Source organism: Suillus paluster (assembly GCF_016628075.1).
Source record: "Suillus paluster strain FC165 chromosome Unknown EDB91scaffold_30, whole genome shotgun sequence".
Classification (NCBI taxonomy): domain Eukaryota; kingdom Fungi; phylum Basidiomycota; class Agaricomycetes; order Boletales; family Suillaceae; genus Suillus; species Suillus paluster.
Window position 1 is genome coordinate 234,398 of NW_024537590.1, and position 23,419 is coordinate 257,816.

The 23,419-nt window shown below is 49.2% G+C and overlaps 10 protein-coding genes across 10 annotated transcripts; 2 read left to right on the forward strand and 8 right to left on the reverse strand.

Annotated features, from left to right (window-relative positions):
- Positions 1 to 57: 57 nt before the first annotated feature.
- On the reverse strand, positions 58 to 1,372 carry EDB91DRAFT_1137071 (uncharacterized protein). Its single transcript, XM_041318853.1, has 5 exons — positions 1,350 to 1,372; positions 778 to 1,294; positions 493 to 716; positions 386 to 442; positions 58 to 331 (listed from the first exon to the last, which is right to left on the reverse strand). Exons 2-4 carry the CDS (start codon positions 1,111 to 1,113, stop codon positions 391 to 393), a joined length of 612 nt encoding a protein of 203 aa, XP_041176590.1. The 5' UTR covers positions 1,114 to 1,294; positions 1,350 to 1,372; the 3' UTR covers positions 58 to 331; positions 386 to 390.
- Positions 1,373 to 1,939: 567 nt separating this feature from the next.
- EDB91DRAFT_439256 (uncharacterized protein) lies at positions 1,940 to 3,854 on the reverse strand. Its single transcript, XM_041327272.1, has 5 exons — positions 3,148 to 3,854; positions 2,883 to 3,098; positions 2,738 to 2,822; positions 2,636 to 2,682; positions 1,940 to 2,585 (listed from the first exon to the last, which is right to left on the reverse strand). The coding sequence occupies exons 1-5, from the start codon at positions 3,709 to 3,711 to the stop codon at positions 2,418 to 2,420; spliced, it is 1,080 nt and encodes a 359-aa protein (XP_041176591.1). The 5' UTR covers positions 3,712 to 3,854; the 3' UTR covers positions 1,940 to 2,417.
- A 594-nt stretch (positions 3,855 to 4,448) lies between these two features.
- On the reverse strand, positions 4,449 to 6,847 carry EDB91DRAFT_439254 (uncharacterized protein). The gene is made up of 4 exons (XM_041327271.1): positions 6,733 to 6,847; positions 6,445 to 6,566; positions 5,509 to 6,395; positions 4,449 to 5,446 (listed from the first exon to the last, which is right to left on the reverse strand). The coding sequence occupies exons 3-4, from the start codon at positions 6,347 to 6,349 to the stop codon at positions 4,653 to 4,655; spliced, it is 1,635 nt and encodes a 544-aa protein (XP_041176592.1). The 5' UTR covers positions 6,350 to 6,395; positions 6,445 to 6,566; positions 6,733 to 6,847; the 3' UTR covers positions 4,449 to 4,652.
- EDB91DRAFT_439253 (P-loop containing nucleoside triphosphate hydrolase protein) lies at positions 6,848 to 9,444 on the reverse strand. Its single transcript, XM_041327270.1, has 4 exons — positions 9,243 to 9,444; positions 9,087 to 9,180; positions 8,497 to 9,031; positions 6,848 to 8,447 (listed from the first exon to the last, which is right to left on the reverse strand). Exons 1-4 carry the CDS (start codon positions 9,289 to 9,291, stop codon positions 7,131 to 7,133), a joined length of 1,995 nt encoding a protein of 664 aa, XP_041176593.1. The 5' UTR covers positions 9,292 to 9,444; the 3' UTR covers positions 6,848 to 7,130.
- Positions 9,445 to 10,363: 919 nt separating this feature from the next.
- EDB91DRAFT_1054199 (uncharacterized protein) lies at positions 10,364 to 12,346 on the reverse strand (the record flags this gene model as incomplete). The annotated part of the gene is made up of 3 exons (XM_041313814.1): positions 10,364 to 10,517; positions 10,594 to 11,473; positions 11,530 to 12,346. The coding sequence occupies 3 exons, from the start codon at positions 12,344 to 12,346 to the stop codon at positions 10,364 to 10,366; spliced, it is 1,851 nt and encodes a 616-aa protein (XP_041176594.1).
- A 419-nt stretch (positions 12,347 to 12,765) lies between these two features.
- On the forward strand, positions 12,766 to 13,549 carry EDB91DRAFT_1249059 (uncharacterized protein; the record flags this gene model as incomplete). The annotated part of the gene is made up of 3 exons (XM_041323017.1): positions 12,766 to 13,038; positions 13,092 to 13,412; positions 13,460 to 13,549. The coding sequence occupies 3 exons, from the start codon at positions 12,766 to 12,768 to the stop codon at positions 13,547 to 13,549; spliced, it is 684 nt and encodes a 227-aa protein (XP_041176595.1).
- A 106-nt stretch (positions 13,550 to 13,655) lies between these two features.
- On the reverse strand, positions 13,656 to 15,836 carry EDB91DRAFT_1054234 (uncharacterized protein; the record flags this gene model as incomplete). Its single annotated transcript, XM_041313815.1, has 4 exons — positions 13,656 to 14,486; positions 14,540 to 15,357; positions 15,407 to 15,508; positions 15,557 to 15,836. 4 exons carry the CDS (start codon positions 15,834 to 15,836, stop codon positions 13,656 to 13,658), a joined length of 2,031 nt encoding a protein of 676 aa, XP_041176596.1.
- Positions 15,837 to 15,940: 104 nt separating this feature from the next.
- Positions 15,941 to 17,363, forward strand: EDB91DRAFT_439625 (KptA family-domain-containing protein). The gene is made up of 7 exons (XM_041327273.1): positions 15,941 to 15,974; positions 16,054 to 16,216; positions 16,265 to 16,315; positions 16,366 to 16,524; positions 16,574 to 16,664; positions 16,720 to 16,788; positions 16,842 to 17,363. Exons 2-7 carry the CDS (start codon positions 16,124 to 16,126, stop codon positions 17,132 to 17,134), a joined length of 756 nt encoding a protein of 251 aa, XP_041176597.1. The 5' UTR covers positions 15,941 to 15,974; positions 16,054 to 16,123; the 3' UTR covers positions 17,135 to 17,363.
- On the reverse strand, positions 17,227 to 20,795 carry EDB91DRAFT_1237664 (major facilitator superfamily domain-containing protein; the record flags this gene model as incomplete). The annotated part of the gene is given in 15 exon segments (XM_041321610.1): positions 17,227 to 17,322; positions 17,371 to 17,489; positions 17,641 to 17,644; positions 17,664 to 17,699; positions 17,748 to 17,889; positions 17,941 to 17,994; positions 18,046 to 18,120; positions 18,168 to 18,211; positions 18,264 to 18,301; positions 18,355 to 18,539; positions 18,593 to 18,721; positions 18,772 to 18,882; positions 18,932 to 19,145; positions 19,228 to 19,306; positions 20,742 to 20,795. The coding sequence occupies 15 exon segments, from the start codon at positions 20,793 to 20,795 to the stop codon at positions 17,227 to 17,229; spliced, it is 1,380 nt and encodes a 459-aa protein (XP_041176598.1).
- Positions 20,796 to 21,537: 742 nt separating this feature from the next.
- Positions 21,538 to 22,284, reverse strand: EDB91DRAFT_439853 (uncharacterized protein). Its single transcript, XM_041327274.1, has one exon. It carries the CDS (start codon positions 22,121 to 22,123, stop codon positions 21,575 to 21,577), a length of 549 nt encoding a protein of 182 aa, XP_041176599.1. The 5' UTR covers positions 22,124 to 22,284; the 3' UTR covers positions 21,538 to 21,574.
- Between the last annotated feature and the right edge of the window lie 1,135 nt (positions 22,285 to 23,419).

The window sequence follows — 23,419 nt, forward strand, 5'->3', positions numbered from 1 at the left end:
TTTTTCTCGATGAAAGTGGCATTGACTACGTACAAATGATGGGCAAATTGCGGTGTACTTGAGGACACTCCGATTGGATCACCCAACATACTAATGGCCTGCATAAATTCGCCAAGAATATCTTCAGTTCTTGGGATAACGAGACATACTTCACGTACAAATAATTTCTTTTTTTCGGACTCCCTCACATTCAACAACTACATGATGCAGAGCCAGCCTTCATCGCGCAACTGTGATTCACATTCGCATTCTCGGGGTCGCGATTCAGATTATGATCAGAGGGAGATGGTCACCACCGGCGGTATCTCAGTACACAACTTGAATCACACTTGTGGGTGGCGATCTCGCATCGTTCTGATGGATGCTAATACCATATGACGCACAGGATTGCTACTGCAAATACGGATGTGACCGCCTGCTCTTAGTCAATCTTGCTGGTGCTGTGGGGAAACTTTATTACCCTCTGGACTGACAGTGACGGACCCAGTCTAGGTTCTTCGACAAGCTCCTTCCGTAAGGAAGATCCGGAGGAGGTTTGGGGGCCTCCACTCAAAACTCCATGAGGCACTGCCAGGGCTTGTTCCAGCATGTCGTGCGGAGTATCGGAAGTCTGGGAACCACTCCGCGAGAGGCGGTGGAGCTGTGCATATATAGGATCCGCAAAGTTGAAGAGGATAAACTATCCGCTTTGTCGTTTCCCCCTTCAACCGTTCGTGGTGTGTGGAATGTCAGATGTATCCGAGAAAAGGTTGATGATTACTACTTAGTATCGTACAGAACGCATTTAATAACCCCCGGGATGCAGCGCTCATGCTGAAACCCACCGGATCTGGAAAATTTCTCGACTAATCCGTCGGTGTCCTCAGGAGACTCGACAAATTCCGCGATGCCGCTCCGCCCAGCGAACGCCACCGGCCCGTCGTCCTCTAGGTCATCCAACTCTACTATGATCCCGATATGGTGCCTATCATTGAACACCACTGACCCCTCTTGGGTGGCCACTCCTTCCTCAAAGTGAAACGAACCCATCATGCATGGCACCACCATCCAACGCAATGGACCCCCTGCATGTACCTTCAAATGAAACAGACCCTTGGGGCATAACTCCGCCATCTAATGCTACAGATCCGACACCCCGGTCCAATGAACGACACCACGGTGACCACGGGAATAATAAAACACCGAGGAATAGCCTGCTGACGGCCGTTACTGCGACTGCCACCGCGTCCACATTTCGGTTCATCCCTGTCAGTAGGTGTTTAATGCTCACAACCATCTTCGCATTAACGACTACGTAACCTTTGGGTTTTTTATCTAAATCTACTGGTCGTTCACATTTTCCACTACAGCCCCTCAGCACATTGCATAACTTACTGTGCACTCGCTATCCAATCCTCTACACCAGGGCGGCAGCGAATCTATTGAATAGAGGATCGAGTAATCCCTACTGACATGAGAGAAAACAGTCCGTGTCTCTAAAAAAAACTTTTGGTGCAACCCTGGATTTCTTCTGTGCGCAGTGAGCAATGTTCTCATTCGCGAAGGTCATCGTCATAGAAGGTCTTCCGGAAGGTTCCGTTGAACGTGGTAAGCTGACCCAGCGAGTCAGGTGCATGACGTCACACTGTTCGGTGCTATGGCCACGTTTCGTTCATTTCTGCATGCGGCACTCACGGAATATTAATTCTTTTGTTCCCCACTAAAGTACCACTGACGGCATAATAGAGGAACGTTTATCTCCCGGACGGATAGGATCATCATAATGAAAAGGGTAGGAGAAGACCTCTTGACTTATTCAAGTTGTGAACCTAATATGGACGAGGAAAGTTCAGCAAGCGTTCTGATATATGCTCGGTATAAGCTTCAGTGCGATTACGTGCGATGAGACACGATACTTATAAGAACTTGAAAGTCAGTTAATTTTTTGCGAGCTAAAACGCTCCAGGCCGACTTGTATATTGTATGTGACTCATCAATTACATGCCAATGAAGTAGATCGGTTTATGTAGCTAGATGTGGCACAACTCGCAAGTAAAGCGAAGTCATGGAGCCATGAAGACGGACAACGTTGAGGCTACAATCTGCTGTTGGAGGCACCGACAGGCACACAACGTGGACCGAAGACTGGAATTTCGAAGGTAAGATTTCTTCGCTTCGACCGCCCGATTAACCTAACTAAACGCCGTGATGCGAATTACTAAGAGGTACATCAACAAATGAGATTGGCGAGTGTAAGCTTATCATCATACCGACAACCGCAAAGTGGAGCCACACCAACCCTGACAGACACCGAGAGAGCCCCTCGAACCCCGGTAAAACTATCGTAATTGTCACTGAAAGGTCCAGCCATTGACGAAAATAGGAAGAAAAACTAGTGCGAAGCAAGCCACACAGATTGGAGAATCACGGGTCCAAATTTACCCTCTCCGTATATGATCACCAAGGTCACGCTCTTGTGACCCATAAGAATCGTCATCGTCACTTCCCCCACTGGACACAACCGCAGACTCCTCCATGGCGTTATGGGACACTGCATCCTTGCTATTGCCACCGCGGGACCTCTCCCCTCGTGCTCGCTTTTTCAGCTGAAAAAAACAACATGATAAGAAGAATCAGGGAATTTATGTTGACGTACAAGTTTAGCATACACGAGGCCACATGCGTTGCACAAGGTTCGAGGGCCTAAACCATAATATAAGCTCGAAGGGTGTGGCGTATAAAATGAACCCGCGCTAACCTAGGGGACCACGCCTCCACTCAGGGGTAGAGGTTGCGTTGCAACCAAGGCAAGTCTGCCCTTCCTGAGCATGTTCCTCGGCCTTCTGAGCGCAGAAAAGGGAAGCATCAATATTTAGCATAACTCCCCACGACAAACGGTTCACCTGCCGCTTTAAGACCGGAGTATCCTTGTCGCTGCCACCAGTAGACGGCCTCGTGTCAGGGTTTGATTGCGCGACTGCTGACTGTAACATTTGTCTTCCGTAGTTCGCGGACTGGATCATGCGCTCCATGGTTTCAGGCTGTGGGGGACGTGCAGGAAACCCCGCGGACGCCAGAGATTTGGTGCTCTCGAGTATCATAGTATAGGACTCTACCATCTGTTGCAAATCAGAATATTGACCGCAAAGAGATGACTCTTGAACCTGCCTTTGCAAAATCTAGACTAGGATTGATAATTGGACTTGGAGCCAGCACTGGTGACTCCTTGTCCCGCCTCTTGCTCTTTTGAATGGGCGACGCATTGGCTGACCCAGGGGCGGGGGGATAGCGTTCCTCTGGGCGGCGGTTCTCAAGCGGTGAATTGGATGGACCGGCAGTATATGATCGTGCCTCTACAGGAGTGGTCTGAGAGACTGATTCCGGGCGGGCTGCATTGGGGGCATACGTCACGTCTGCCGTGATGGATGTAGGTTGGAAGGTCCCGAATTGAGGGGACCAGTTTTCAGGCTGCCATTGAGGCTGTGACTGAGGAAGAGTATATGATTGAGTGGGGGCATAGGATGCTTGTTGCGTGTATGAAGATGATGCTGGAAAATTCGTCTGGTGGTGTTGCGAATGAAACTGGGTAATTGGGGAGCGTATCGGCCGGGGAGGCGCCTGAGGAGGTGGTGCCGACACGTAAGCTTGCGTAGGATATGATTGATACTCATATGAGGTTGTCGATCCTCCTTGCGGATTAGAATAAATATATCGTTGGTGTTCTGCAGACATTCTGAAAGCCGTAGGAAGGGAGGAGGTTTCGCCGATGTTTTAAAGGCAGAAGATGACTGCAAGAACGCAAAAGAGGAAATTCTTCGACGCTTGTTGCGATTAGAGTGCGTGTCAGGAGCCTCGAGGCTATATCCCCGAAATGAAAGATAGATCGTCAGAAGTCAATCAATGACAGTTGGAGTGAATGAATGGCGAATATGCAGTGGGGGAGTGAGATCGCGGTACCGCACCCAATAAATAGTAAGGAGCGATATAGAGATACCACATTCCGCACGTAAAGTCGGAATATGACCATCGCGCAAAGCGATACATGGCTGTCCCATCCGTTGCTCAAATCGCGGATACGTCGAAAATGGCCTCACAAGTTTGATCAGAAACGCACGTTTCGCCGGAAGTTTGTACAAAGCTTGTTCGTCAAGAATCAAGATGTGATGAATGGATCTGGAAGTTACGTGAACAGAGATCAGCCTCGCGAAAACGCGCCACAATCTCTTGCTAGCGCTAACCTCTCGTCAATGATGCAGGTCCCAGGGCGAGTGCGATAGAAGAAGATAGCAAGTACTAGGAAGACAGTGGGAGTACGAGAAAAAGTTGCATTTGAAACATACTCTCAGCTTCATCCTTTAACAAGACGCTTACACCGATCGCAAGCCTTCCATCAGGACGCCTCACTGCACGCGGCTGCCCCGTGGAAGCCGTCTTGTCACCGGCACGTCAAATCACAGTCATGGTTCTCTCCAGGTTTTCCATTGAAATTGCCTCAAATGATCATACTTGCCAACGCGACTGCCTACGACGCTCAATAAATTCCAAATGTCCGTCTATTAGATAAAGATGCGGGTTGTGATAACATGTCAGTAAGTAATGCGATGCCTTTCCGCAACTAGAGATGGCGTATGCAAAATGAGATAGAAAAAGCGGAAGTTGGATCAGTAAATGGGCTATCCAGATTGTATGAAATCCTGCCCCTTTAACCTGCCTATATCCGGGCCTTCCTTCCAATCAAACTGCCTCGCGGCGGCGGGGGACTGCGCAGGAGATGGCTCATAATCATTGTCGTAATCATCTTCTTCATCCGACGGTGCCAAATTTGCAGGCGTCTTGGAGGCACTTAGTCCGCCTGCGGCACGCTCCTGTGCCCGTCGCCTTCTACGAAGAATCTGTTTTCGGTTCTTCACCGCTTGACGATACTCTGGCCCCTCTCCATAGAAAAGGGAATATTCACAACGTGGACAGATCCATTCATCTGCAGGATTGACTATTTGCGCAGTGGGAGTAGCCGTGTTTGCCTTCTTGTGTCTGCGAGGCGGTATTTGTGCCGAGAGGAAGCGAAGAGGCAGTGGCCCAAGCATGTTCTGAGCATTGGCAGTCGCCTGGACCACATTAGCCTGTCCAGATGAAGGAAGCCTGGAAGGAACGTAATTTTTGCGGTGGTGAGGATTCGATGCGATAGCAAGTGCATTGCGCTTTTTCTTTTTGCTTCCCTTGCCTTTCCCCGCAGTTGGCAATTCCAGAAACTCCGCTAACTGATCCCCACCTTGAGCTGCACCTTTGAGTGCCCGCTGCTGCGTTTTCTCTCCCCGCTTTGACTTAGCCCCTTTGGTTGCCGTAAGTGCCGCTTGTTTAGCATCGGCAGCTGCTTTGGCCACTTTAGCCGCTTGACGTGCGAGTTCATTTTCAAATCGATTTCTGAGCGCGAGCACCTCCTGTTTTGTCGCAACGAGGCGATCAGATGCTGATATTAAACCAGGTCTGATCAGGTTCTACCATCAGTTAGATAACATGACTGCGACTCACTCGCACTAGAAAACGTGAACGAGAATTGAGCGGTTGGAAATGAAGGCTTCTTTCGAGGGGGCATGGAGGCTGCACTCGCAAGGGCCTTTGCCGCACGAGCGAGACGTGGAACACGCCGGCACGAGAGTCGTACTTTGGGTGGATTAGAACCGGATCTGATCATCGAACTCGCAAAGGGCAAATGCGTCGATAATGCTTGATCAAGGGCAAATGTATCGCCAAGAGACAGGGCCCCCAAGACTGCTGCAAGCTGGCGCTTCCGGTGCTTGAGCAGCTCTTTGTGCTGCAGACCTGCTAGCGTTGATGGGGTGATCTTCCCCTTCCTGGGGGGTTGCGTCACCGATGATGGCAGCGCAGAAAGAAGGTGTGGGCCATGGTCAGCCCGACCGTTCAATAACGCCAAACTATCCAAAATCTCATCCTCCACACCCAACTGTGGCTCCGCCTCGCGCCCTTGCGCCGCGCCCGACATATTAGCTGGCACCTTCCTCTTCTTCGTATTCCCAGGCTGCTGCAGATGATCTGCATAGTCACCCTCACTCTGGTCCTCCTCCGACTTTCCCATTTTCCCAAGCTGGTACGCCGCACTCAGATCAAGAGCGTCTCCGTTGTGGGCGCCACCAAACACAGAGGAATAGTAAGACTGCAGAGAGAATGTGTCAGCATTAGCAATGAGTTCTTCTGCGAGAGATTCTGCGCCGAGAATGTCGGCCATGGGATGGACGAGGTCTGCTGCTGGAACGGGCGCGTCTGAGGTGCGTCTACGTTTAGGTAACGGTTTGAGCCTCCTCAACGGCTGAAATTCCGGCTCATCGGATGCGGGCGACGATTCTCGGTACATCTTGCACAATTTCAAGGAAAGAAGAGAATCGGAAAAAGCAGGCAGGCTGTAGAATTGAAAGCCAAAAGAGTGGAGGGAACGTCTGAAATACGTACGGAATCCGGCGCTGGTCTTTGTGCTGACGTGGAGACCAACTACTGCTACGACTCAGTGGCTACGACAGCCGATCCATTTTCGCACCCTGCAAAGTCTCACTAGAGCTTGAGAGTAAAACAGCCTGCAATTGGAAGGCATCTAAGAATTGAGAGAATAATACGGGAAAGACTACGGTACAGGATATGCGATGCTCTAACAGTAAAATTGTCTCGTGAGGGATATCAAATAATGTCCGACCGCGCGTCGCAATGCCAATAAATGAGTGGATATCGCGAAACACGACTGACATATGATGTATGCTGCTCATGTCTACGGCCCGCCGTTTAACGTCTATCTATAATGCGGGAAGGGGTGGCGCGAGGAGGAAAGAATTAAGAGTAGACATGCCGCACCGAGACAATAGAAACACAGACGACGAATGTAAGATAGGCCGTAGTCTTCATGATGAGCAGGAGCAACGAGACAAACCAGGTTGAAAGAGCAGCGCAAGGAGTCCGTGCATGAGAGAGGAAAGAGAGCGAAACACAGAGCGAGATGGATGTTTGAGTGCATAGGACCAGGAGTTTGTTGTTACCAGGGACATTTTCAAGGGAGAGAATCGAGGAAATCCGAGAGGAGGTGCAGGCCGAGAAGAATTTGATGACTGAGTATGAGGCGAGAAGATTAGGGCATGGTGGTCGTATATTTACCACCAGCCGGATCCACCACCACTTGCTCCATTGCTGTTGTTGAAACCTCCACCATAACCTCCGCCGCCGTATGAAGGGGAAGGGGCATTGCCGTAGCTCATGTTGCCACGTCCGAAACCTCCGCCATAGCCACCGGCGCTACCGTAGCTGGACTGTCTATAGTCACGGTTACCGGCACGACCACGACCTCCAGCACCGCCACTGCCACCTCCACGTCCGCGACCGCTACTGCCTCGGAAACTCGATCCAAAGGTCGTTTCATGTACGACGCTCTCCAACCACGAAGGAATCTCCTGGTTAGCCTCGCGAAGAAGTTCGAGAAGATCGCGGACAATGTTTTTGTTGCCGCGGTTGAAGAATGCAGTGGAGACACCGGTGTTTCCGGCACGACCTGTACGACCAATGCGGTGGACGTAGTCATCAATGTCCGAAGGGAGGTCGTAGTTGATCACGTGGGTAACGTTAGGAATATCAAGACCGCGGGCTGCGACCGCAGTAGCAACTAAAATTGGAGTGCGACCGGTGCGGAAGGTCTGCAGAGCCATCTCACGCTCACGCTGGGAACGATCGCCATGGATGGAAGTAGCAGGGAGGCGGTTTGACATGAGGAAATCAGACAACATGTCAGCCATGCGCTTTGTTTCCACAAAGACGAGCGTCAAACCACCAGGAGGATCAGACGCGAGGAGATCAAGCAAAACCGAACGCTTGTCATTGTCCTCAACGTACTCGATCTTCTGGGTGATATTCTCAGATGTCGAGCCAACACGGCCGACAGAAAGGAATATGTAGTCCTTCAGGAAGTCCCGTGCGAGCATTTGGATATCACGTGGGAAGGTTGCGCTAAACATAAGCGTCTGGCGGTCCTCTGTGCCGGGCATGTCCTCTCCTTGGACGATCCTGCGAATCTGGGGCTCGAAACCCATGTCAAGCATGCGATCAGCCTCATCAAGGACAAGGTAACGGATGTTTGCTAAACTGATCCGACCACGCTCAATGAGGTCAACAAGTCGTCCAGGAGTAGCACTGAGAAGATCACAGCCACGCTCGATCAACCGCAGCTGTTGATTAATGTCGGCACCACCGTATACAACCGCTGGGCGAACCCACGAGCGGTACGCGAATTTACGTGCTTCCTCGTGAATTTGACTGACAAGTTCACGAGTGGGAGCGAGGATAAGGGCAGTAGGGTAGGCTTTACGTGAGCGTGAGTACCCCATTGATGGGGTCTCAGGTGGTGGGGCACGAGGTCCAGAAGCGAAAGAGGCGGAGAAAATAGGGAAAAGGAAGCCGCCTGTCTTGCCTGAACCAGTCTGAAGTACGACGTGAGTGTCTACTCATTACCCGAGGAAAAATACGTACCTGAGCACAGGCCATTAAATCTCTGTTAGCAGCAACGATGGGAATGGAGTACTTTTGAACGGGAGTGGGAGTAGCGTAACGAGCGAATGCGATGTTCTCCAAGAGAACAGGATCTAGTGGGGGGTTTGTGAAAGCTATAACGGGCTCTGGGACACCAGCGCCCGTAGCCTCGACAGGAATGTCATCATACTTCTCGAAATTGATACCAGTGTGTTGCTTGGATGGATCAGTGGGATCACCGAAAAGCTCCTTTTCCATGCGCGGGTTGCGAGGACCGACGACATGAACACCGTTGCGCCAGACACCAAATCCGGAAGAATCACGCTGTTGGCTATCTCCACGGGGTTCTCTGGCGGTCCATCCGTTGCTAGATGGGCGACCGGCCCAATCACTTGCACTGCTACCTGCGCGGGAGGGGCTGAATGTGATACCACCAACAAAGGCGGCGCTATTTCTGTTGCCTCTGTCGGAATTTCCACCACGAAGGGGTTCGAATCCACTACGAGGAGAAGCCTGGGGCTCGTTCCAGCCGGTCCTACATACGAGCGCTTGGTTATCACAAGATACATAATCATAAGGAAATGACGTACCCGTTTGGTTGTTGCGGGGGTGGTGTAGCGCGCTGCGCATTTCTCATATGAGGGGGAACGTATGCAGATTTCGTTCCATTGATGCCGAGAGAAGCTGAAGGAGGAAGATTAGTTTTGTGAGAATTGAGAAGGGTACAAAGATATGACGAAGCATACCAAACTGAGTCTCTAGACTTGCGTTGCCGTTTACAATTCCATTGGTCATATTAAGTCGAAATGATGAACTTGTCCGTTCTTTTTTTCTGTCGTTGATGTTCTAGTGAAAGACCGATGTTGGTGGATGAAGAAAGAAAGCTGAGCAACCACAATTTTGATAAAAAATTCCGGAGCTGAGAGATGCTGACTAATTGACAGCCATGAATGGTTCACTGTTCTCACGATCGCCAATTGCCTTTTTGGTCAACCTTTTGCAGGGAACTTGCCTGGACTTGAGTATTTTGTCGTTTACCTAGTCTCGAGCCAGACGTTCTGGGAAGCGGAGTTGAAAACAATACCGCCGAGGGAGGTCCTAGGACGTCTGGTTCGAGACTATCGTTTACCATGCGGCCCATGCCTAACGACGACGTCAAGTTGGTCCCGATGGTTGAAAGCTCAGTCTTGCAGAGAATGGGAATCTAGAGATGTTGCGACATTAGCGATGCATCAACGATGGAACAATGGAGGAAAGCGAGGATGGCTTACTATGACCATTCAAAATTGAAGAGTGGAATCTCGAAAGGCGTAGAAGAAGATATCATCAACGGGGTGGTAGTCATATTGGGCGATGAGCATCTCGGCGATATATAGGACATGCATTGGCAATGCAGGTGCGAGAGTATTTTGAACGTGAGGATGTCACCCACGCCGCTACGGAAACGCGGCTCAATGCCAATATTTCTACCTGGCAAAACAACACAAGTACGAGAATACATATTAGATTATAAACGTTGAGACACTCGCATTTTGATCACGACGATAATATCACTAGAATGTTCTAAGTATGAAGCTCCTGTTGCCAAACTCATCCGCGAACCCTCCGACTTCAGGGAGGTTGGGCCACCCACAAGTCAGTCACACCATAAAGTTCCATCGTACCCACCATCTGTTACGTTAGCTCATGAGGACAATACATGAGGAAAAAAGAAATTTCAGTGAGGAAGATATGCGAAGCTGCGAGTGTAACGTGGATAACAAAGTGAAGTACACAACAGTGACTTAGACTGAGTTCATCAACAAGTAGATAGAGGTATGATGATACAAACAAAACAATTACAGCTAGTTCTTTCGCCAAGAAAAGATCAAGCACGCCGTTTTACAAGTATATCTTGTGGTGCAATGTGTACGCTTCCCTGGAAGGGCAGACCCAAAAGGTCCATTCCTGTAATGGCGTCCTCATGATTACGAAACGGTAATCCAAAGATGTGCACTCCGACATCAGTAGTTCCCTGCAAGCTTCAATCGATGCACCAAAGATCCTAGTAAAGAAATTCTGCAACCAATCCTGCGTGAATAAGGTTACGCAGAGAACAATAGTATTACACAAACCGTGAGGTAATCTCTGAATTCCATCCCCTGACCAAAGAACACCATCAACGGTACATCGACCATAGCTGCGGTGACTGCGAATACGGAGCCTTCTCCTTCTTCGGCATCGATTCGAACGCTTGTCGCTTTCAACCCATTTTCAGGTCGTATACGACCAAAGGCACCTTTCGGAAGTTGATTTGGTAAATGTTTCTGTTGGACTTCCCGGCGGAAGACCAGAACATCAGGAAATACGCGGGTGACATCTAGTGCAAGGTCTATTCCTTCAGGAAGTACCATGCGAGCGAACATCGTACCACTAGCAAGGAAATTGAGGCCAAGTAAGCAGTCAAGGATACCGAGGCCAAATGGGCGGTCAAAGAGATCGGAGTCAATTTTTTTGATCTTCATGTCACGAATTGTTACATTGCGCAGTATTTGTGGTTTGGAAGTAGGGACCGGAAATTCCATGTCCACCGCGAAAGATGGAAATAGTGGACATGCAACGGATATGGGGTTAGGTTCGAGAGAGAGGTATCTATTGATGAAAGTGGAAATAGATGCAGAAGCGTGGGGTGTGAGGGGAAGAAGGCTTCCAGAGATAGCAAGCGTAATGTTGGGGTGGGTCAACTTGAACGGGTCGGAGTGAACCAATGCAACAGGTACTGATGAATGGTTTTCGCCCGGGAGGAAGATTATGAACGGAAGAGAGGGTGCAGTTAGGTCAATTATAGATGGCACGGGATCGATGACGGTCGCCGGGGCATGTACAGTGACATCATTAGCTTCAGACTTTACGCCGAAAGACTGAATCGTGATCAGTTGCGAAACGGGTGGTAGCGATACGCCCTCGCCCGGGGTGGGCAAGCCAGGGATCAGCGGAACTGTCGATATTGTTGTAGCGCATTTTAAAAATTAACAAATGAACGGTGACACTCACGCTTCGTGGACAAATTGGTTTGTATGCCTAATCTCTGACGCCTTAGTATTTTCCTCCAACCACCTTTGTTCGCTGAACCCCCTGAGACGACCACGCTAGGAATAGAGGCGTGTATATACACGGCACCGGAATGCCAGGATTCATGTACGAACTGGTTTATATCGGACGCGTTCCGGGTGGGGACGACAAAAAGAGTCAACGACATGGGGGATAACCATGAATCGTCATGCGGGGGATTGACGGTAAGGGGAAGTTCAAATGACAGGGGATCGACTGCGGCTAAGAGTGCCTGTCGCTGAGAGAAGATTTGAGCGGTAGACTCGACATCCACTGTGACTCTATCCAGAAGCTTGACGCCCCAGCGACCGAATGGCTTCCACATGTCGTAAAATATTCCCTCGTCATCATCCGACATAATTGGTCCCGCATCGATTCCAACTCTTGCTTGTAATTGTATCCATGCCCCGCCGTCCTGGGTGATATTGAGTATACTCACCCGATACGGCCCTTGTAACACCAGTGCATTCTGTAAGACATGCACGTCCGACAACCTCGTGCTAGCAGCATAGAAGTACACCAACAGATCAAGCAGTAGAGATATTATCATACAGAAAAAAAGACCTGCCAAAATCCTTCGTCGAGCGTCCGAGCTGTTGACAGCGTCTTCGTCTGTACCACGTATTTGACTGAGAGCGACATCACTGTCACTGTGATGTAGTAGCAGGGGTGCTTGTTCTGAAAGCCCAGGATGCTTGTCAGAAGCTTCCCCTTTTCTCTTCGTACAATTGGGACAACCATCGTTTTCCGCCAGTGTCATGAGAGTAGTCACGGTTGGCAGGAGTTGGAGTGGGGCCTGCTCTCCTACGCAGGTCTTCCCTGCCACACTCCCTAGTCACAGGGACGCCAACCACGTTCCAGTACAGCCGCCTTAGTCACCCCTAGACAGACCATAGAACAGACCGTAGACGAATTTTATCACGACCCGGAACATATATGTTGATCGCGATGAAGTTTGAACTGATTCAGTTCGAGAAATTCTAACCAAATACCATGAATGGCTCATTGTTCTCACGATCAACAGTTGCCTTTTTTGTCGAAAGTACTTCGTGTCATGACCTTGGTCGTCGTAGACAGCTGGTGACGCAGAAAATGTCCCAACCAGCTCCAGCATGTCAAGAAAAGGGTCCGCATGCTCACCCGCACCCACACCCGCACCCGCAGCCAGCCCAACAAATCATGCCTCCTCCCCAGCCAGACCCAATCATGCAGGCTCGCATCGAAGCCGATTTTAAGCCTGTAGACCTCGCAGTAGGAGGTCCAAGTTCTGCATTCGCTTTCTGCAACACCCACAAGCAGGAAAAGTGCAAAGAGTGCAACGTTGACTTCATCGGTCTCAACCGTATCTCCAAAATCCTTGTCACAAACCCCACCTTGCGTTGTCCACCTCCTCCAACCGTCGTGCAAACGAAACTCTCGCAAGCAGTGACGAATATGAAGGATGAGGGTAATGTCTGTCTTCTGACCGTCTCGTGCGTATTTTAGATGTTGACTTTTGTGCACAGAACCTATACAAACTCAGCAAGACTAGAGAAGCGCTCTCAAAGTACAATATGGCTGCGAGCATAGCAGTGCAGAGACCAGCTTGGGAAGGTGCAGGAATACTACGAGAAGAGCTCTCGACCGTCGTATCCAATCGCTCAGCAGCTCTTCTTGAGCTCGGAGACTACCTCGGCGCGCTCGTCGATGCCGAGACCGTTATTTCCGTTCGTAGACAATGGCCAAAAGGTCATTTCAGAAAGGCCAAGGCACTCGTTGGACTTGGTCAAATAGAAGAGGCCAAAGATGCCATCTCTCTTGGACTTCAATTTGAGCCTAATAACACTGTAAGACGCCCATACCAGGTCGATACGTATCTGACACGTACCCTCAGGAGCTCAGCGGATATATGCTTGAGTTGGACAAGCTGTTGGCAGCGCGTAACCAGTCAAAAGAAAAGCCCGTGTCTGTCACTTCTTCGTAATTTACATATTGCCTGTATCCATATACCCGTGGATCTTAATTACTCGTACATGCAAGCTCACTCCCTTCCGATGCATAAATTATATAAAATTAGGCCATCTCTTTCCCTATGTAGGTCTCCCATCCTTCAGTGGCTCTAGAAGCCGCTCAGACTCTATACACTCCTCTGGGTGCTTGAACACTCGCAGAACGACGTCAGACCCCATCGTCAATCTCGCTTTGTTTACGCGATTTTGCAGCTCGAAACGTCTCTTCTCTGCCTCTGTCATAGGCGGCGTGGTCTGACCAGTCGCCCGTCTCAGGTTTCGCATAGACAGAGAGCTCGAGCTCGAACCAATCGAGCTTATGGAATCCACTGACATCCTTGGTTTTTTGGAATCTGGTGTTACATTTGTGGAGATATCGAATGAGGAAAATGATTGTGGGGGCAGGGTAACTTTGGTGGTGGGTTTCCTCCTCGCACCAAAATATGACACCGAACTTGGAATGTACGACCCCGAGTCTGTCAGAGTGTCCGGGTCAGATATCGCGCGAAGGGGGTGTGGACGGACAACAGAGGACTGCGCCGGCAAGCTCGTCTTCTTGACTGGAGATCTCATGGTCATGACATTTGCCAGACTACCTGTAGCGTCCGCAAGCCCTGTGTCATGTACATCTCGGATAAACACAGCCAGAATCTGCTTGGGGCGCTCCGCGGCGATTGATGCATAAAGCTCCAGATCTTGCTCGCCTGAATCGCCAATCAGGATGAACCTCGAATCAGGAAAACCGTCGAGGACTTCGACCACATTCGCGCGCTTGCGGGTGGCGGGGTCAGAAAGAAGGGCGTTGAAGAAGGATCTACCGTTATAGGATTTAAGGCAAATAGATCCCTGCGGGAGGTCCGATATCTGCAAAAATTCTTTGACGACAGGGAGGAGTTCAAAGGGGGAATTAGACTGCGGTGTTTATGAACATGAGTATATCATATCACATAACACATGGCACTCACGACGTAGTGAAAGCGAACGCCTCGCCCCCACATCGACTTATACCACGTCCCCATCTCTGGAATGGTCGTCTCCGCGAGATCTTTAACGAAAACATTGTGGAAGACGGTACGAGCGCCGTTTGTGATATTCGAGAGCTTGACAGTATCGTCAATGTCTGTTATGACGCGGATGGGTGCAGATGTGATTGGAACGACCAACGAAATGTGCCTTGGGACGTCTGCAGAAAAGAAGTATGCGGGTGTAGGCGCGGGTTCAGGGAGCAGCTTTGCAGCAACGAGTAGTTCATGTTCTATGTGCGATCCGTCCAATGGTTTGTGCTGCGCTAGAGCACGCCTACATAGCTTCTGCCAGGGTATATTGAATGCCTTTACGAAGGCCCCGTCTGGTCCAGTAAACACGTGTTCCGTTAACAACGGACCATGTTCGAGGGCGTCACGTTTCGAATCGGAGCTGTGTGAGGCAGTGGATACAGCATAAATGCTTATTTGGACAGTGCGGGAGGATAATGCGGATGACCAAAATGGTCGCAGACGTGCCTCGAGGTTCTTGTGCTGTTTATGGAGTAGAGAACTTCCCAACGACGCTGATGGGTCGTAACGTGAAGATGTCGGCTGAGGGTCAGATTCAGAGTCATATGGTTCTTCAGTTAATTGAGGCTTTTGTGGAAACCTCATGTGCTCGAACTCCTTGTCTACTAGTTCCATCATCTCGAAGTCGTCTGCTATTTCGTCTGGACGGGGAGGTAGCCTAATACCGTCTATCTCTATCATGGATGTTCCTTTGACGGGCAACTGTAATTTGGGCAGAGAGGCATAACCTGGAATAATGACTTTAGCTTAGCAGAACATAATTGTAAATGAGCACACCTCTAGCTAGTCTCAGAAATGCACGCTGGGAGCGAGTAAGAAACTCTGGCGACCTGCGCGTCGTCGCATAGCCCGAGACGTAAACAACTAGGTCAAATGCGTCTGCAAAAATGAGCCGAACGAAGCTAGTACAGCAAGAGAATCGCTTACTTTCATCCTCCTGTTCACTGGTAGGACACCGGGATGCCCAGCCAGGAAACAGAGTCACCTCTTCCATGGTTGTCACATCTGATCCCCGCCTGATTTTCTGACCCGCCCACTGACTCCAGCTCTGCGTCGTCGTCTGCCCATCAATATAACCGCTCTCTCCTGGTCTGAGCGCCCGACGAGTTGGTATAACCGTGCGAAGGTTCTGTTGAGAAATGTAGGATTTCAGGCCAGCCAGACGCGACGATGGACGAGGGTTGCTTCCAGACATTGGTCTCTTCATGAAAACCGTCTCCAGGCAGTCGCATCAAGGTGTCAAAACTGAAGTTCCCATTATTATTGGGGTGGGTTTGGGTTCAGGCGCCTACGTGTAGGCCACAAGTTGGCGTGCAGGCACAGGTGACAGACTAACCGTGACATCGTGAGTCAGTGACTTCATTTTGACTTTAATTGCCGAACTTGACTTGAATGCGGACCATCACCTTGTTCTTTCTGAACAGTCATAGACAACAACTTTTCTTGGTCAATAATTTAGCGCAACGAACGCAATCGTATCACAGGGCACGGTACATGGATATCACACAAGAGCTAAAACAGGCGGACAGGAATAGAAAGAAAGGTCCATCTCCCAAACTTAGGGGACATCCTCGCGATGATCCACAGGTACGGACGTCGAAGAGTCTGAGCTGGCTGCTACGACATGGAGCAAAGAATGCAGGATTAAACATGAGAGAAGACGGGTATGCCAAAGTGTCGGATGTGGTGAGTTTGGGGAACTTGCGACATTTCGTAGCATCAACCATTTCGGATAGCTCTCGAATCCCATGTTTAGAGATGTCAACTTCTCTCAGTTGCAGGAGATAGTTAGCCGAGACCAAAAACAACGATTTCATCTTCTATCAGAGCCTCGGACACCGGACTCACCGTCCGACATATGGTGGATCAGAGCAAATCAGGGGCATTCTTTGAAGGTACATAACTTCTAGTCAAACGAATGTCTGGCCGACTCTTTACTCGCAGACGGTTACCCTGGACATGCAGCCTATCACATCTGCATTGGATATACCAATGGCAGTCCACGGCACCACGCTCAGTGCCTGGGAGTGCATAGGTACACCCCATTTGTGATTTAGTTCGTCCTTTGACACATCTGTCAGCTACGCAAGGCCTATCCAAAATGAACCGAAATCACATTCATCTTGCCCAAGGCATTGCGGGAGACAATGTTATGAGCGGTAAGTAGAAGATCATTTACCTGTGTGGGCGGTCGGTTAACGTTTCGAAACAGGAATGCGCAATTCCTCGCAAATCTTGATTTTTGTTGACGTGCAGAAAGCGCTTGATGCTGGCATTCCATTCTACTTGTCCGCAAATGGTGTCGTCCTCACAGATGGCGGTGACGAGGGGTTCCTGTCGCCAACTTATTTCCAGCGGGTGGAGCATGCCAAGAGTCGCTTACCGGTACCGGGATGGGAGGGCGCAGGACCAGTTGTACCGCGAGCATCCCTCGCTCAGTCGTCACCGCCCGCTCAAGATCATGATGTTGCACAGGCGCAGTCCAGTCCAACTCAACCCACATAGTTAAAATTCACAATCTGGCACGTTATGTACTACCTTGTCATATTCGTACAGATATCAGCGACATATTCTTCTCGCCCCGCGTTGATTGCTAATCACTTACCCATCTTTTCTTGCAACTCTTGTTCCTCTAGGATTTTTCGCGACACCCTGCTTCGAGCACGAATCCTGGACCCATAAAAGAAAAGGACCTGCACGATTTAACAACGACTGACAGGTAGTAGCCAGTTGTATCTTACCCATGGTATAGGCACTAGCGCTGCACCTATACATCCAAACAACGTCAGACTCCATTTATGCGTCAAGCGAGCAAACATTTGGGTTGTAAAAAGAGGAAAAATTGCTACGGCAAGATTCCCTAGCAAATTATGGGGTTAAAAAGCACCTGAGAGTTGCGCAAATGATGAACTCACGACATAGACTCTGGCCTGCAATGGCCGATGATGCATATGTTCCATAGCTAAGAACTGGTGAGTTCCATTCCATCGCGAAGGTCAAATTATGTTCACCAGTCTGCGAGATACAAGAAGACCACCATGAAAATCACAAATGCGCCGGACATGAATACCTTGAAAACGTCAGTCTCGTGATCGTAACGAAGATGCGCGGGACAAACAGTTAGACCAATTGCTGGCACTATCCAATGTATGTCCGGCCTTACGGTCCAAGCGTAGATGAACATACCGATTGGCAAAAGGATTGCCGCGGCACACGGAAGATAAAGACGCGCTTCCTGACGTTTCCGAGGATAATGTTTTCTAATCCGAACAGGTCAATATTCCGTAGATGTGCAATGTAGCTATCCTTACTGATATAGCTTCTCCTGATAGATATTGGCAAAATATCCAATGAAGCTCCCAAGTCTAAGCCGGACAAAAGCAAATGATCATCACGATTTCTATATTCTTACTCACGTGATGGTGCTGAAGATGAATCCTGTGTTCTGGATGTCAAATCCGTAGACCGCCTGGAAATCAGGGGAGACAGACCTACGATGTAGTTAGAGGTAATAACAGCAATATATGGAGCAACGTACTCCACAAGGGCAAAGACAACACCCCACGTAAAGCCGATCCACAACTGCATGCGACCACAATTAGCACTGTCTCTGAAAAGCAGTCGCAGAGCCTACACTAAAACTCTGTACGAGAGGCTCCGTCAGCAAGAGGTCTGAAAGTCAAACGTTAGCTGGTCCGAGTAAATCATCGGGGAGCTTCGCTGACATATAGGTCGGGTGCAGGAAATCTTGATCAACGTCATCAAGCTTTGCTTTTCGATTTCTGCTTTCGCTTGGTATCTGGCATCTCCTGTCTCTTTGCGCTTCTTTCTTGCAAGGCGAGTCAAAACTATGGTAGCCCGTGTTTCTTTCATGAGTAACACAACAGAAATGAAATAAGCCCCTGAAAACCTTGAGGAAACTCCAGTCAGTACGTCATGCGTGATGTGTTCCACGAAACTAACATCACATGAATCCACTGAATCCATCTCCATCCAAGTCGGGGGTCGGCCTCGATTACACCAGCGATCACGGGCCCAAGCCCTATTGCCGCTACACAAGCAAGACTGAAGAATGCCATGGGTTGACCACGCCTGTGAAGATAGCTGTAGCGATCAATCAAGCAAAATCACAAATCCTCAACTCATGTGGTCCCCAGATATCAGCGATCGAACCACCAACCAAGGTCGCACCCGTTGAGCCGAATGCACCTCCCAGTAGACGTCCAAGGATGACGGTCTGTATGTTCGGCGACCTGGAACAGTCTGCGAATCCGGATCGCGCTCGTAAAAAAAAAAGCTTACAATGCAACCATGATCTCCGTGAGCATAAAGCCGAATGATGACACGATGTATATATTCAGGCGACCAAACTCTTCCGTGAAGGACGAAGTGATAAGAGGAACCATGCCAAATCCGATTGACCACATGCTCAATCCGACAGTGGCCTGGAACTGTGTGCAGTTTAGTTCCCGCATCATTGACTGGTAGCCCATAGAAAAGGAGGCCGATGCTGCAGCTAGAGGCAAATAATTGTCTTGATCGATTCTCTGGTCGCTCAACGGCGTAGATTAAATTACCAACTATCCCAGTAAACGCACACGCTACCAGTGTGATCGTCCACTTTTTTTTGTATGAGAAGTTCATGGGATCCCGTGTGTCATTGTCCTCGAAGGTCACCTGTTACACATTGATTGAGGCTGAGCACAAGGAAAGGGGTTACTTGCAAGAAATTTATCGTCGTCGTCGGCGACACGAGTCATTGACGATAGAGAACTAATGATATCATGTTTCTCTGATTTTTCTACGGTCGCCATGAAATTGGTGGTGAATGTCGCAGGGCAGTGAGGGTTCGAGTGGGGATCTGACTGCTTTGTCCAGCTATTTTTAAAGTCTAGGGTGATAAGAGCCCACATTAGTGCAGAGATAGGCCATTGACCAAACCCCTGTCTGAATGCATAGTTAGGTTGATAATACCGAACTATCCCGAGCCCGAGAAAGTATGACCCTGTGTGTGATTGGTGTGGATGATAAATGTGTGTCATACCACAGACACAAGCCCAAGTTTACGTGGACATTTCAAAGAGCTCGTTCGATACTTTCCTTAAGTTTCCTGAATCCTGAACAGTGAAGATAACGCTTTGATGGCGCCACCCACTAGGGACTCGGACACCGGCACGTTCCTTTGATCTATCCAGAAAGAGCAGCAGTTTGACGCTTTCGGATCGATGGAGGATAGTTCTCGACTCGGCCAAATGCAGATGTATGTGCCCATGATGATACGGGCCAGGCAATGTCCAGCTCCAAGTTGTACTGGCACGCTGCCGCGCAGGCCTGCTAAGGAACGTTGGGGGAGATGCTCCAAGACAGACTCTTGGAACGCATGATACATACTTACCTCAATCACTTGTGTTTTCACTATCCAAGTAAGTCGTACATACACTACGGCTTACACACAACTCGTGGCAGGAGTGCAATCACCGCCTCAGATGGGAGGAGCCCGGTGATAGCTCCTGAGGACCGATTTTCGAAAGTTAAAGCCTTAAAGGTGACGGAGGTGCGGATGCGGGTCAGGAGACTGTGACATATGGCAGCACACGGCATCTCTGAAATCTGCGGTCGGAGATACCAAAGCGGCGAAACAATCAATAGTACCCCCCATGCCGTGACTCAGTCCAGTGGGCGCAGAGTCCAGATCTTTCGTTATTCTGTCAAGCCGGAGTATCAATACGGCTAAGTATTGTAGAATTTATGCTCACCCGTGACAACCACGGACACTTGGCTAATATCAAACCTGTCAATAAGTAGTAAGTTGCGCAGTGATAAGATAGTACCTGCATCATATCAATTGCATTACAACTTGAAAGTGTGCGCTAAGTTCTGACAGCCTGTATGAAGCGCTTATTTGTCATTCTCTTTGGCCTTGTATCATGATGATGGTCTCTGTTTGGCCTCTGTACTCATTGAACTCTGTCTCACACTTGCGCGTACCAGTATAGTACTAAGTACTACCTTTGCCTCGTGTCTCAAGATTATAGTCACGGCGCCTTGCGCTCGTCAGATGGGTCCTCCCGGATTTTCTAGATCACAATAGATCTACACCTAAACACCACACTGCGTCCGCATTCTTACGTCTGACATTCAGGAGTCTGCTCGCATTCGACGTCATGGAAGTCATACCCTAAAGATAACGAGGGTGGTCCTGTCTTTCGTACGTACATTTGGGGTTTGCGAACTGTCGATCGTTGAAACTCTGCAATCATCGATGAGCGATTATTCGAAGTTCAAACTGGTCAATGATGATCACATCTAGGCACTTGCTCTGGTTAACTACATTTTCGTGGAGGTTTCGATTTTGAACAACAGTCGTCCTTACCCGACTTGCAACTTGCATCTACGTCGATATTCCATTATGTTCCCTGCTCCCTTGTTGCTTGGATCGCGACCCGCCCGCTATCTCGCAGCTGTTATGTCATCATTGAATGTTGCATGGGAGCTTCTATTGATTACGGTATGGAACACATGCAACCTAGCAGAATCCTGCAGGACCTAGTTTTGTTGTTAGCGGAGCCTGTCCGCTGACCGGGGCAGAGCCCTGCTTTTTTTGAGGTGATGGCCTGAGCCCATTACGCAGGAAGTCATGTTGACGTTGACATACTACCGACGATGTTCTCTCTTTCCCCGCTGTCAATGGCATGGAATACACATTTCACTTATCATGAACACTCACCAATTGTTTCTCAATATTTTCCGTACTACCTTGCGTCGGCTGCAGCGATTTTATTTGTTCGATTCCTCCCTCAGTCCAAAACAAGTGAACAATGCAGGAATCGAACTGGATTATGATATAATGGCTAAAAACTGGTATACATAAGAACCTCCAACCCTTTCTACTGCCAACGCTTAAGTCTCGTATTGATAGGTAAACACGAGACTTGGGATCCACTACTACTTCAAGGGAAGGAATGAGGGCAATGCATTCCGCTCGCTGTTCAAACGTTCATCTGTCGTCGTTACTCCATGACCGAAAATCAGGCTCTCTAGGGGACAATTTGACCGTGCCAACAATCCCTTCAACTCCCCGTGAGGCCACATTTCGACATCATGAGCTACAGGCACGCATAAATTAGGGAGTGACAGTATATTGAACAGGTCAGGGAGCAGGCAGTCACGCACATAAGCGATGCGCAAGGATTGAAGTTTAGTGTGCGTGAATGGCTGCAGGGCCCATTTGAGTAGCCCAGATCCTAAGCCAATCGTTAACGAGGAGAGGTGGGGAGAGAGTCGGAGCAAGTGGAGCAATGCATTTGGTTGATGTACGGCGAGCTCGATATCTGTAAGCTGTGCAAATAGGAGCAGGCAACAAAATAGATCATCGACCCAGATACAATTTGCAAGTTGGATATGGACGACTGTCGTTCGATTGAAAACTACAGAATTGCATTCAACTGGACCCAGATAACCATACCGATTTGTTGATGTTGGATGAACGGGCATCGATAATCGCAGAGTTTCAACAATTCACAAACCTCAAATAGTGCCGATCTAGTACGAAAGAAAGGGGTAACCACGGGCTGGACTGAACTGTGGCTCGGCACAAGTTTGGCGTAATAAGAAGTGCCCTGGCCGTGACTCAGTAGGGTATGACTTTCCATAACATCGCCGGGCGCAGACTCCTGAGTGCCAGAGGTCATGTCATCGTTTAATGTGGCGTGACAGCTTCCATTGATTGCGGTATGGAACTCGCGCAACCTAACAGAACCCTGCAGGACCTAGCTTCTTCGTTGGTGCCTGTTTGTTTAGGGGATGACCTGCGCCCATTAATATTCCGCAGGAAGTCTCCGTTAATGTTGTCATTCCTGTTGCATTTTTTCCCTCTTTCTCCGCTGCCAATAGCATGGTACGCATTTTGCTTATCATGAACAGTCATCAATTCATTCTCCTCAAATACGCAACCCCTGCGAAATCTCTACGACATCCCGTAAGAACAATCAAAGCCTGACTTTAATGAGCCTATCGACAACTTCCGGCCTAGCATAACCCTGGAGACTGCTTACGCACGTTCTTATGTAAGTGCTCGAAGTGCATTTGTTTCTTGTTCTCTCCTTGACCATTTCTCGCCGAACATTGCCAGACGTAACAGCTGGGTTTTTTTTCCAGCCAAGGCGCTACAGACAGCAGCCGGAAAGGTATATGTAATTCCCCAATTATATACTTCCTCCTATTCATATGCACCGCAGAGACGACGGTGATGACATGGCCTGTAGCCAGAGGACGCCGCCGCTTCGACCAGAACACCCAAGTCACTACGAGTACGACACTCCACACCGTGTACCCATGAATGACACAGATGTCATCTGCGTCTCTGACCTTGATTTCTTCCCCCTTCGCACATCATCAATGCACCCTACACTGTTAAAACGCATCTCCCATCCTTTATTTTTAGAATATGAAATCGTCCTTACACGTTACATGCGTAAAGCACAGATCTTCCCTCTTGTCAATGCCATTGTTCATGCCCGTCATCATCTTGGTCCTCCAAGAATCAACCTCCAGCCCGACGCATGTAGATTCGAATGCAAACCACATTTCAATAACCATTTCGACTGGCGTCAATATGGTACCGCCAGTGCTCAACTTTCTTCGTACATCAATGAGTGACATTTTCCGCTGAATGACGACGGAACCAAGGACGGGGCGAGGACTAGTTGCTCCCGTTGCGGTGCCCCTTCTAACTTTTTACTGTTTAAATGCAATTTCGATGTATGAAATCTTACCCTTGCACTAATTAAA